Source organism: Sycon ciliatum, chromosome 1, assembly GCF_964019385.1.
Source record: "Sycon ciliatum chromosome 1, ocSycCili1.1, whole genome shotgun sequence".
Lineage (NCBI taxonomy): Eukaryota > Metazoa > Porifera > Calcarea > Leucosolenida > Sycettidae > Sycon > Sycon ciliatum.
Window position 1 is genome coordinate 42,256,899 of NC_088643.1, and position 13,969 is coordinate 42,270,867.

The following is a 13,969-nucleotide window of genomic DNA, read 5'->3' on the forward strand; positions in this document are numbered from 1 at the left end:
TTCTCCGAGAAATCACTTTCTCAGTTGTCGTTGGACCAAAGACTTGGAAGTTCGAGATGTCTCGCCCTGTCTCTGTTGGAAAGCGAAAGCGCTTCTCCTACGCGGAAAAGTACGCCATTCTGCAGGAGCTGGACAAAGGTGCAAAGCGGACATTCGTTCAAGAAAAGTATGGAGTCGCGCACGGTACTCTCGCTGGCTTCATCAAGAACCGAGAGGAGATTGTGGCCAAAGTGAAGAAAGCGACGTCAATGGATGCCAAGAGCTCTAGGCAGTCGAGGAGTTTTCCTGGGTTGGACGAAGCGCTCCTTGTGTTCAGTTGAAAAAAGCACCATTGTGCAGAAAATTAATTTTGCCGCGTTTTGGTATGCACATTGTGTTGGAAATCCCAAGATCGGATATAGTGACAGATCGCAAATAAGGACTTTTTTGGCGTTCCATCTCGGGTGTCGTTATAACCAAGCTTCACTGTATAGCAATACTCCCGTGCCCCAAACAATGTCGTACTTGTGCTAAGCAAGAGTATGTCCTGTCAGAGTATGTACTAAGTCAGTTCCAATGTGGTTCGGAGCTTTACAGCTATAAAGTCCGAGACGGGCATCGCAAGCAATGGCCAACTTGGACCTCTGAACAAATTGAAAAAAAGGTGTAAGTGAATGTGTTTCATGTCGGATTGGACATCAACAGCATTTGTTAGACTGCTCCAATGGCCTACCTTCTCACGGAAGATTCCAAGAAGCTTGTCGAATGCATTGTTCTGCCGCAATTGTTCTCGGAACTCAGCTGTATAATTTGAAACCAACAGCATCGGCAGCAGCGACAACGCTCAGAGTTAATAACTTGCCTATTATTGCAGGGCAGGAGCCATCGAATGTGACGTGTTTAGCCAATGTCCAAGTTGCCCAGGACAGCTAGCTCTATTCCATACCACAGAACTCTCAATGTCATTTTCCGGCAGCTACTGAGATCAACACGACTGGGATGGAGAATAGGATAAGCTTTCCAACAAGATTCACCACCTCACGATTCAAATGCCACGTTCAATTTCTCCAAACTAAGCCCATCAGCCCACATCCTTGGTCTGATTAACTTTAAAGCAATGTGTGACTGGAGAAATGGTTTCGTCCCGTCCAACGATTTTGCCCATCCTAAGATGGGCAGGGCTGCTGATACCCATCCTACGATGGGCAGGTCAGTAGCCCATTTGCCGATGCTGTGTTTCACTTCTGAAGCAGGGAGAGATCGCCTAGTAAACACATCCCTGTCTTGAACTTTTCAGTTTTCGGTTGCCGTTGAAGGCGGCGATGCAGGTAGAGTTTGTTGTCGTCACAGGATAGCTGGCCAGATTTGGTGTGATGTTTGAGGACAGACGTAGACATGGCATCTTTAGTTTTTCGGAGAGCTAGAGCTGGTTCTCAGCCTCTTCCTGGTCAGTGTCCACGGCACAGCATGTCGATGCTTTGGGAATTTTGCTACTCGAGTATCCGGCTGAAGTGTGTGCCTAGATCGCGGCGTGCGTCGAGTAAACTTGCTGAGGCATTGAAGAAGCTATCCTTGGAAAGAATCATAACGGGAAAGATGTCCTCTCTTAGTAAGGCTTTGTGAATAGTACCAGAAGCTGCTACATGTGGTTCAAGATCACTATTATCAAGAGTACATAACCAAGAGTGTGCAACTCAACGATCCCCCAGCCCACGGCGGAATTTTTTTATGACATCAGTCTTTGGCGGCGATTTGGCTCACTGACGCCATCATGCGTAGCCAGAGATCAAAGTAAAAATGATTTGTACATTACAGCTACGGTAGTCGAAGCAGAACGACGATAGATCAATGTGTCTTGAACCTGACGAACTCTCATCGTATCTAGAAAACAAGCGCGGGAAAGCATACCCACTTCATCATACTTCTGCCAAAGAATGACGCAATAAAAAAATTCCGCCGTGGGTGAACCCATCGCAGCTCAAGATAGGAGTTGCACACTCTTGGTTATGTACTCTTGCTATTATGCAACGTCTAACACCTAGTCTATAAGTCAGGGTGGCAGAATTATAATAAAATTATCTATCATCAAGATTGACACGTCCAAACAGTATGCCTGCATGTCTCATCTGCCATCTTCTGTAACTGCAGCAACAACATCTGGATCAGCTGTGGATTAAAGCCAAGGTACCAGGCGACGCAACATTGGACAAGTGATGCGGACATCCAAACAATCCCAACTCAGACATACTGAAGAAGAGCAACTGAGATGGTGCCTCACACGAGCTACTCAAGTACATATTAGTATGTAATCAGCCGCTCTGGACCGCTATTGCCCGCATCGTACAGTACTAGCTTTGAGCCAGGATGTTACGTTTGCTGCAACTGGCTGCCGCACATCAAAACATATCGTGCTTGGCATGGCAATCCCCCACATCTGCCGCAGCAAGCTGCTGGTTTCAGTACTGAACCGCTTTGGATATTGCTGCAGCTACAGCCAAGTATTGGAGATGGAGACGAGACTGGCAGAAGTCTTCACCCAACACTAGCAAGACCATGCATTTCTGCCAGCAGTTGTCAATGCGACAAACACGGACGGTGTATATCATTTTGTGTGGGACAATAACGATCTCTGCAAGGAGACACTGAGTGGCCTGGAGACGACCCATTGCAGGTTGACTGGTTGTCCCTGGAGCCTGCTCCCAAATCCCTGACGAAGTTTGTTAAATGAGGCTGCAAAACAGGCTGTGACGGAGGCCACTGCTCCTGCAAAGCACAGTCTTTGCATTGCACTGATGTTTGTGGATGCAGCGCTGCAGATAGCTACCAGAACAGGGCCAGTCATCTGGGCAACTAACTGCCACTATAGCTGGTCCGTGTCTTCATCATGTCCTGGTCTGGACTTATGCTTTTTCAGCGTGTCGTGGTGGACCTCAAGCAGGGTCGGTGGTCTGCCAGCTGTTGTTGCAGCTTCACGCCTGAAGCAAATTTGTTTCTGAACCTCGCGAATGTTGTCGGCGGTGATAGTGTTGCAGTATGCTTGCATCTGCTCAGCTATTTGCCCCTTCGTTTCTTCTGTAAGCCGGGTTGAGGAGGACGGCTTCCTCCACTTATGCGGGCCTCTCCAGCGTGGAGAACGTTCTCTACGAATACATGCAATGCCTGCTTGCTGTCCTCCGATTCCGTTGCTGAAAGATAAATTGATGTAATATTACATTGTCTTTCAGCAAGTGCAATAAGGACAGGCAGGGAGAAAATGTGCTGGCACAGCCAACCCCACAAGATCTCTTCCTCTGCGCACCCGGAGGAGTTCGCGACCTCCGCTATGGCTTGCAGAAATTTCTTCGCTGGCCATATTCCATCGGACTCTCCAACTCTTCAGGTCTTGTAAGCACGACCGAACCATTCCGTATATGAGAAATTCATCAAGCCATGCTGACCTGTCAGCTCCAGTCAGTACCTGAATGGTGGTGGTCAGGTCCATGTCGACAGCTGCAGCAACAACATCATCCAGATCACCATCTTCATCGGCAGCATCAAACAGCAGTGTGGCTTGTTCCTCGGATATTTCACGATTAATGGGCTCGAGACGGTCCTTCTCACCCATTAATGAAAGCCACGACCGCCAGAAAGCGGAACGGTGTTGAGTGCTTGCACCCATGGACAGGACTATTGGCGCCTGAAGTAGGGATTTCAGTCACGTGATCTGCGGAGGCAAAAGTGCCTTGACACGCATGCATGCTTTTTGAATGCCAGGCATGGCACAGCTTAGCGCAGGGTCTTCGGCGTAGATTTTAGGTAGGGAGAGTGAGTTTATCGCCATTCTTGGCGCACCGTTGAAGAGTAGGTTTCAAGCTTTCGTTTGGTGCCTCACACGGCGAATCGTGCCGATATTACGCATCTCGATAGATTCTTGTAGATTTCAAAGTCGCTTTTGAGGTGTTTGCCTTAGTTCCACGCTCAAGCGGCAGTCAGAATCAGATTCTACGGCATCGATTTAGTCTAGGTAGGTTCCTTCAGACGGCATGAAGGGTCGCGGTCGATAGCGGAAATTGTTTTGTAGTTGAACGCCATTGCGCGCAGTATGGAGGTGGAGAAGAAAGAAGATTGGCTTGGGCCTCAGTGCGAAGAATTGTTGTTCAGGCGTTAAAGTTTGCAGGCGGCATTGGACTCTTATTCTGAAGAGAGCCAGCTTTCTCTGCGTCGTCCTGGGCAGTTGACGAATGGCCTAGTTGTTGAACTCTTGATGTGGGCGACAAGCAAAAATTATAGTTTGCATAGTTTGATTTTGATAGTATCAGCGGTGGATGGAAAGGATTTCGAGACGGTGAATGAGAAAGTGGCCAGCACCAAGATCAAGCGCCTCAGAGATCGGAGAAAGACGTTGCTGAAGAACAAGGCGAGCGACGACCTCAGTGAATTGCTAAGTAAGCCGTTTGAACTGCCCCTCAACAAGACAGTTGATGAAGTCGCTTCTCCTGTAGAAAAAACTCACGCAGTGCACGTTGAGAAACATGCCAGCACCTTTGAAAAGGACACTGCTTCAGTGCTTGCAAAAGAGGTAGTTCAGTTGAAAGAGCAACTATCTGTTTGTAAAGCAGATAACAAAACACTGAACGAAAAGATTGCATCTTATCAAAGAAAAATTAGAAATGCAAGGAAAATAGTGGGCCGCAGAGATTGCAAATTGCATGATTTGTCCAGCACTGAGAGGGAGCAAGAAGGAAAAATTGAAGAATTGTTATTGTCGTTAGAAGCTGTGACGGACGACTTGGAAGATGCAAAGAAAAAGTTGTTAAATGAACATGAACGCGTGTATTACCATCAGAGAAAACATCAATCGTCAACAAGTAGCATTGAGAGTCTTGCTGAAGTGACTGATGAGTTGCATGCTGAATTATCTGGGTATCATAATCGCGAGAAAGAGTTGCACGAGAGATTGGACGATACTCTTGCGCAACTTGAAGAAAGTGCACTGTTCTGTGCAATGGAGAATGGCCAGTACAAGGATGCAGTTAGGAAGTGTTGCCTTGCACTATTGTCTATTGTCGCTGAATGTAGCCGGTATGTTGAATGTACCATCGGTCATTCGCATTCTACTGTCAATGGTGAACAAAAACATTGATAGGCTTCCGAGTGTTGGCTTATTAAGTCAGATGCTTGTTGAACTCAAGCAAGTCAGTACCGGGTATGTTGCCGAAAAAATCCTCGAAGCTAAAGATGTTACGCTGCACAGTGATGGCACATCCAAGTTTGGAAAATTGTACCAGTCTTATCAAATTTCCACAACTGAGCAGTTGTACACGCTGGGTATCTGTGATATGAAGTGCGGTACTGCTGCTCATGGATTAGAGAAATTGAAAGAAGTTTTGAACGATGTGGAGTCAGCTTGTTGTAAGACAGAAGATACTAATGTTGCCAACCAGATAGTTGCCAAAATCAAAAATACAATGAGCGATCGCCGTAGTGTGCAGAAAAGCTTTAACGACTTGTTGACAGATTACAGGGCTGAAATATTGCCACGCGTAGTTGAAGGTTGGACCCAACTGCAGGATGATGAGCGCAGTGCCATGATAAAGATGAATATTTTTTCTGCGGCCTCCATTACATTGTTGGCCTTACGGATCAAGCATCAAAGTCATTGCGGGAATGGGAAGATATAAGATTTGGATCAGAAAAGATTGGTGCTAATGAAGTCCATGGGGTGTATGACACGAAAGAGTCCAGAGTTGTTCGGCTTCTTCGTACCGCAACCAGTGCATTCGAGAAGCATGGAAACGAGCAGGCTGGAGTTGTGGGTGATTTCCATGCATTTCTTTCCCAATCTAACACGCAGCTCCCACTCTCTGAGTTCCGAGGAAACCGAAATAAAATTGTGTTTTACAATGGTGCTGGCATTTTCTTTCTGCACGAATGCATGATCCATTTTCTTGAGGACATTCAAGGAGAGACAAACCTGTTACTGAGGGCAGTTAAGGCTGACCTAGCCGCTCCTGAACTAGTTGCAGGTGCGAGAGCATGTGGTCTGGTAAGCAAGTTACTGATTTCTCCACTCTGGCGCGTCTTGGAGGATAGGGCTGTTTCGATTTTTGAGATGTCCACCATCTATACACACCTGCATACTAAGCTGGTGGAGTGGTCAACGGATTCCTCAGATATCCTCGATGGAACAGCTCGGCCCTTCCCCACTGCTGTTGTAGCCATGGCGATCCTGTGTTGAGTCGCCTGCTCGAGAAGCATTCAGACGAGTGTACGCTAGAGATACTGCAGGTGCTCTGTACGAGCTTTGCTATTTTCACTGCTAGGCTTTTGGCGGATCATTTGCCGGGTGGTCGTTTCCACAAGCCGAAGCCAGAAGTAGTGGAGGAGTGCGTGTCAGTACCGAACACGAATGCAATATCAGAGCGAGAATTCGCTCAGCTGGATCGGCTTCTCCGCCAGAAGCCAGCTGCATCGACCCTAGCATTAGGTGGCATGATTGCGTATGCAAACAACCGTACTGCCCAGTGGCTGAATGCAAAGGACGAGGAGGAGCAGGCATCAATTTTGGAAAATGCCCGGAGGTCTGCACCAGCAATGTGGGCGTTATTCAAAGAACGACAGAAGGAAATCGCTGATTGTAAAGTCAAAGTGCTGCAGCCTGAGAAAGGGAAAAAACCATTGCGAGAAAAAGAGATACTCAGCTGAAGAGGAAGGAGCGTCCCACGAAGGAGATTGAACAGTACGGGCTCTGGGTCTCAAGTTCTGAAGTCACGGCAAAGTTGGCAGAGATACCCACGGTTGCACGCAAGAAGTCTGCTTTGAAGTCACAACTGCATTTTTGTCGGTATTGCTACTGCAATCAGCTCCTGTTGAATATTTCCAGCTCAGCAAAAACCGGAAGCAAAAACCGGAAGGACCTGTCGCTTGACCAGCTTTCAGCGAACCTCATTCACCTTTTGTCATCCACGGGCACTCCGACATTAACTGCTTCTGTGAGTGGGGAACCTGCTGCCAGTGCTGAAGCAACTGCTGATGTTGATGCTGAAGCAACTGCTGATGCTGAAGCAACTGTTGATATTGATGCTGAAGCAGCTACTGATGTTGATGCTGAAGCAGCTGCTGATGTTGATGCTGAAGCAACTCCTGATGTTGATGCTGGCACAACGGATGATGCCGTTTTGGAGCCAGCACCCAAGCGCCGGCCGGCTTGAACAGTTTCTGAATCAGGATCAAGAGGAGCACAGGCGCCAGGAGGACGACAGTGAGCAACCTGGCTCCAAGCAGAGCGGTCTTGTCTTCGCACATACCAACAGCCTTGTGCCGTGTACTGATCCGGGTGATTGTTTTCTTGCTACCGCAACAGAGAGTTTGGACAGTGTGCACGGCCAATCAGGTCTTGCGTCCTATGTGTCCACAGAGTGACCAGACTCAATTATCAATGTGTTGTGTGTACAGGTGTATATGTATGTTTGTTCCAGGTAGCCTCTTTACTCAATGTATCTCTGACAAATACTCACAGCTGGATGGTTTCTGTGTACAATACTGGTAGTCTCTAGTACAATGTCATGTATGTCCGTTGCTGCGGCTATCGTGCGTCTCATTGCAGCTGAAAACGGATCCGGTTTGACACCACAGCTTGTTGTCAACTACTAGATGTATTCTCTAGATACATGCTGTATAACTTCCATGTTGCGTTTTTTCCTTATTTCAGTCATATTCGACCCATTACCATGTCGGATTAAGCGTGAGACATGCTGTTGCTAGGGCCGTTGCTAAGGACGCCATTGTTGGGTTTTTTGGCGGTACACTCAAACGCCTCTTATCCGGATGCCTCAGATACGGGCACGTCTCTCTACCGGGCACCTTCAGCTTGAGTTCCTATAGCACAAATGCTTCGAATTTGAGGTTTTTGAACTTTTTTCCGTGTGTGGAAGTGCTTATTTTTCACTGCCAACCTATGTAATCCACACATTTTTACCAATGGGTTCCTTTTGTATCCTGAACATGTGCAATACGTTCCAAATAATCTTCTTCAAAAAATGATATGGTCCATGGTAGGTGAGTTATCCTGAGATACGGGCAAATCTGAGATACGGGCAGTGCCCGGTCCCAAGGTGCCCGGATAAGAGACGTCCGAGTGTACTGTAAAACACGATATTGTCGGTGTAACTTTAATTTCGGTGATTTCGGTAGAGAAAACCAGCACCTAAATGTAGATTACACCTAAAGGCACCAGAGTATGCACTGTATGTGCAGGGAATGCTGGTCACCTAATTCTAAATTACACCTGAAACCTGGCAGGTACCTGACACCGAAATTTTAATACACCTAAAATTACATGTTTTACAGTATTTTTGAATTTTGAAAAATATGTTTTTTTGGTGCCATCATAGCCAGGGCTATCCTTGAGCCAAGTTTGGTCACGATCGGATGAAGTTTATGGTTGCTATGATGTTGCTAGGGAGTTTCAGAAATCCACTTTGTGCCATCCTGCCGATCCAATTTGTATACATGTTCATCAAGGTTGGTGCGCTATGTTTGAATGCTCATAATTTTGGAAATACTGCTTTGATTCCGTTCAAATTTTCTGTAGACATTCTGTGGACAAAGATGCTTCAGAAAAACGCGTGAACTGGAGCACAACGCTGATAATAAAAAAACGCCTGAAATCCCTACCCATGGACAGGACTATTGGCACCTGAAGCCATCGGTGTGGTCGTGGTGAGCCCTGATGTTGTTGCTATGCAGTTGCCATGGTTACCATGCAACTTCAACGACTAATTTCAGTACCTTCTATTACGCTTCTCGGGTAAAAAAAAATACATCGTGGAGCTCCCCCTTGTGGTCCCCTCTACACGGTGAAACACCCAAAAAGTTGTGCGCTCTCAACTTCAGCGAAAGTGAACATTTTGGGCACCTGGCCCCCGTACTAATAGGTCCACCTCACGTCACTATAACAGTACAAACATCATAATGGCTTACCTGAGCCAGTGAGATTGCGTACTGCGTCAAGGGCGTTGATCTGAAAGTCACGATACTCAGAGTAAAGATACTCCAGTACAGTCGGTACGGTTGCTAATTGGGAGCAGGGCATAGCAAAGAGGAAGAGCAGACACAAATAGTCCATCGGCCAAGTCTCAAAATCGAAAGTGGTGATGCACTGAGCTTTTAAGTAAACGCGACCATACCCAGCATGTAGAGAATATATCAGAGAACACTATTCCGTTTGTTGGACATGCCGAATTCAGTCCAGGGCGTCAATACAAAGCGTTCTTCGTCGCCGAGTTTTTTACTGTGCGCTCCATTTGAGAGTGCGCAGAGTTTTGATCGAGAGTTTTTTGAGCCGTTTGGCAAATTTTTGAAGCTGTCAGCTGACAGCTGTCACGCTCAAATGGCACTTAGTATGTGACGGGCAATTGGTTTTGGTGCCCCGTATGCTTGTATCTTCCTTCGTTTCACTTCGGTTCTTCGCTCACCAGCTCAGGAGTCTTCAGCGTACCTGCAGCCGTTTCGATTTCTCTCTCCGCGCTCGTCTTGCTCGTTCTTCGGCTGCCGCAAGTTTGAGACTCTCACGCTACGTGTCACGTCGTATGTGACGGGCGATTGGTGTTGGTGGCTCGGCATGTTTGCTATATTCCTTCGCTACTTCGCCCACCACCAACTCCCACCACCTCAGGCAAGGTGCCTACGGCGTGCCTGTAGCTGTTTCTCTCTTCGCGCTTGTCTTGTTCGTTCTTTTGCTGCAGCAAGTAAGTTTGAGACTGACGCTACGTGTCATGTAGTACTAGTATGTGACGGGCGATTGGTGTTGGTGGCTCTGCATGTGTGCTATCTTCCTTCGCTACTTCGCCCACACCACCTCCCACCACCTCAGGTAAGGACCCTACAGCGTGCCTGTAGCTGTTTCTCTCTTCGCGCTCGTCTTGTTCATTAATTTTATATTCTGGTGATCAAGCTTGAAGCTGTTCAGTTGCAGTGTTGTAGTTTTGAGGTTACAGTGTTGTTCTTGGTGCTGTGTCTGTGGGTTGCGTGAAGATCAGGATTAATGGAGGAAGATGACGACTCACCTAGTCCCCGTGAGGCTACAGGCGGAGTGGCAGTTCTTGCCGGAAAATCCAGCAGCGGAACCAAGCTGGCTTGGGAATCTTGCCTTTGCCATTGTTGCACGCTGGGGAAGAAGGAGGAGGCGGGCATCACAGAATTCAGTGAAACTAGCTGGCGTCGTCTTGTGTCCTGCACCAGACTATACCAGGATGAAAGTTGGAAGTTTCTTTGCGCACAGGGCCAAACAGACGAGAATGGTCCTTGGAAGGGCTGGTACCATAGAAAATGCTACCAGAAATATACACACAAGAAAAGTGTAGCGAAACACAGAACCGCTTCGGGAGTAGCCAGCAGTACGTCACTTCCGGCCAGTGTACCCGACTCAGACCTGTCTCCCGATGAAAGTGACGAACCGCAAGCGAAAAGACGTCTGACAAGAAGTGGCCAGAACAAGATGGAGAAAGACGTTTGCCTTTCCCGAAAGCAGAAAAGAAGGAAGAGTGGTTCTACTGAAAGTTTAATTCTCTGCGCCGAGTTCTGGGCTGGAGAAAAACTTTTGGAATTTGCCAGGGCTAAAGCGGAACATGATGAACTGGCAAGGAAAGTACTCTTACACGTGCAAGGTGGGCCGGATTGTGTTGCTGCTGACCTCACGTATCACAGGAGTTGCTATGCTAACTTTACTCACCCGTCATCACTGAAGGAGGCGAGAAAGCCCAGGCTTGAAAAGGAAGCATCAGTCTCAGAGACACCATACCAGGATGCAGCAAGCTGGCTTACGAGTTTCATGGAGGGGAAGTTGTTCCATCAAGATGCAATTGTCGCTCTGAGGACGGACAAACTGACAGAAATGTACACAGACAAGCTGAAGGACCTCGGCATTGATTCCACATACAGAACATCGCTGCCATACATGATCAGCTGAACGATCAGCATCAAGTCTACGTGACAGTTGGCACGCAGTGCGTGAAGCTGTCGAAGACAGACAACAGTACGCACCTCCAGGTTGACCATGTACCGGAGTTGAAGTCCAATCACGAGGAAGCTGACACTCGCCTTCTCCTCCACTGTAACCATGCGTTCCAGCAAGGATATAAATCATCCGTTATTTCATCACCAGACACCGATGTTGTCATCCTCGCAGTGAGCCATGTCAGTTCCATGAGTGGAACACTGATCTTTAAGACGGGAACAAAAGACAGGTACGACTAATAAATATTAATGGCATTACCGAGAAGCTCGGTCAGCAAGTGTGCAAGGCATTGATTGGCATGCACGCATTTACTGGCTGTGACAGCAACAGTTCCTTCTATGGGAAAGGCAAGAAAGTGCCACTCGAATTAGTGAAGAAAGATGCGTCCATGGCATCTGCAATGGCAGAGCTCGGTTCCAGTTTGATTATCAGTCAACAACAAAAGATAAATTGCGAAGCATTCGTCTGTCAGCTGTATCGTAGTGATACGAAGGAAATCAACGTTGCCCGCTACATGTCCCTTGCTGCGGACAATCCCCAGAAGATGCCACCAACCAAGGACGCCCTTATACAGCATACCTTGCGGGCCAATTATCAAGTGTATATCTGGAAAGCTGCCCTTGTGCCCTGCCATGATCTTCCGTCGCCTGTTGGACATGGATGGACACTGGACTCCCGAGGCAAGTGAAACTAAAAAGACTCGGTATGATTTCATTATCTTTGACAATGTATCCAGTTCGTGGCAATATCAAGCCTAGAGCACAATGCACCACTGGTACCGCGAGTAGTATATTAGGGCATCCCGGCATAAATCTAGTGTAACACTGTGAAAAGTTTGTTCCTTTACTCTGCCCTCATGTAGGCACCCTTCGGATTCAGTGGATGACACAGCATCATGCTCCACGTGACATCTTGAAGCTAGCAAGCTGTGGGTGCAAAACTGGCTGCACAAGTCGCCAGTGTTCCTGCAAGAGGGAATTGCTTGCTTGCACCGACTTGTGTAAGTGCCAACGTTGCAGTAATCCATTTAACAGCACGGATGAACCCAGCGAAGCAGGTGAAATGCAACCTGAAACTGCTGCCAACGCCACCCCAGCGCTGGAAGACACGGCATGCCCTTCTTCTGCTGATGAGTCAGAGTCGGACCATCAACCATCAGGCAGTGATTCAGAAGCCAGTGACGATGATGAAATGGTGTGACACTACTTTATCTATAACATGGCGGTCAACACACGCCAAACATCACGCGCTATTTCTTGTTGCAAACTGTTCTGTCGTATCTGTTATGCCATTATTTGTGTGATACTGCATGCGTCTGTATTACTTACGCAGTCGGGCATGCAAGGTGAAATTCGTAGTAGTGTATACACCCGTGACAAGTGATTATATCCAGAATCACCTCTGTTCCTATATTGTTACGGTAACTTACCGTAACATGTATTCTGAAATTGTAAATAGTTGTACTGGTAGGTGACTGTACAGTATGAGGAGTGTGACCAAGTGTTCCTACGATTCTTACAATCTTAAGATTTCACATGATTGTATTATTCACATTAATTCACTATGGTATCAATTTATGGACCATCTAGTGGTATCAAGTCCACTCGTATGGAGTCAAACATGCTTGTGATATATTATATGCCTACCTCTGCATGTGCTTCTCGTGGTTATCAAGAGCTTTGATGCAGATCCTCAGCAGACGAGTGCAGTGGTGGTGTCCAGCATGTTCTAGTTCAGCTGGCGACGACAATGAATAATAATAATAATAATAATAATTTTACAAGAAGTCGGAGGCGGATAATACTTTAATAACGAAGGTACGTGTTAGGTCGTAAGTATCCACGCAAACACACATTTTGACTGGATGTGTGTTTGCGTGGATACTTACGACCTAACACGTACCTTCGTTATTAAAATAATAATAATAATAATAATAATAATAATAATAATAATACGCGTTCTTTATAGACGCCAGATGAGATGATCTACATAGAAAACTAGCTCAAGAAAACACTCCATCTTCTACCCATTCTCAATAGCACGTTCAAGCAAATATTTTAGTGACAATACGCCACACTACTCAGTCTTCTCCGAATGTATTGAGCCTCAAATTCTGAACTTACTACTGATCATATTCAGCAAGCTCGCCAAAATGTTTCGGACGGTACGAGTCAACATGCATGCCTTTCACGCGCTCAAGCGTGCGCAGATTCTGCTCAGCGGCTCGAGAACATTTGCCACACAAAATAAACACTGATGAGAAAGATGGTGGACGAAATTCCAAAATCGGCCGAAGGTATTCGACCCAGTTCGACTATCCTGGACTGGATTGGCAACGTCCAACAAACGGATTCGTATTCTATGGGGTCTCATGAGCTAGTGTGCCAAAGGGCGTTTAGTTGGAGCTTCAGTGCATCACCTCCGCCGAAAGAGGCCCTTTCTGAGATTTGGCCGATGGACTAAAAGCAGCAATGTATAACTTCACAAAAACATTTAAGTGTAACCTAGTATCCTTGTCTTTCCAAGGATGCCCGGTCGATAAAGCTATAAGGATCACCCACATCCTTGGGCATCTTTTACTATACATCTTCCCTCCCCAGGTGTTGACAAGTCTATGGGCAGCATAGATAGAGTTCAGAAAGCTGCAATTTGTAGACAATTACAATCACGCCATGGGGGGAGTGAATCTTTTCGATCAGCTTATCTCTACTCGTGTACTCCACAAACAAGGATACTAATATCTTGGAAAACGCTCATCCTGTACTGCATGTTTGTTTGTTTGTTTAGCTCTATTTTACTTCACCAGAAGCACAAGCAAAATCTGCCTTCTCACTGGGCACTGCCACAGTTCTCGCAAAATGATTGCTTGTTGGCATAGTAAACTCAGCTGTTCGCATGGGAAAGCAGAAAGCCAGGTATCGACTCAAGCCACGGTCACCTGCAACATTGCATCACACTAATTCTCCAGCTTGCACACGCCATTAAAGCACTCCT

The 13,969-nt window shown here is 46.8% G+C and overlaps 1 protein-coding gene across 6 annotated transcripts in view; it reads right to left on the bottom strand.

Moving 5' to 3' along the window:
- The window catches only part of LOC135826739 (armadillo repeat-containing protein 3-like), a 70,434-nt gene that overhangs the window by 36,721 nt on the left and 19,744 nt on the right, over positions 1-13,969 (bottom strand). For all 6 annotated transcript variants that reach the window (XM_065339341.1, XM_065339345.1, XM_065339361.1 and 3 more), the window contains 2 exons: positions 8,941-9,033; positions 713-780 (listed from right to left, as the gene is read on the bottom strand). In XM_065339341.1, coding sequence (XP_065195413.1) covers positions 713-780; positions 8,941-9,033 — 161 coding nt within the window. The remainder of the gene's footprint in view (positions 1-712; positions 781-8,940; positions 9,034-13,969) is intronic.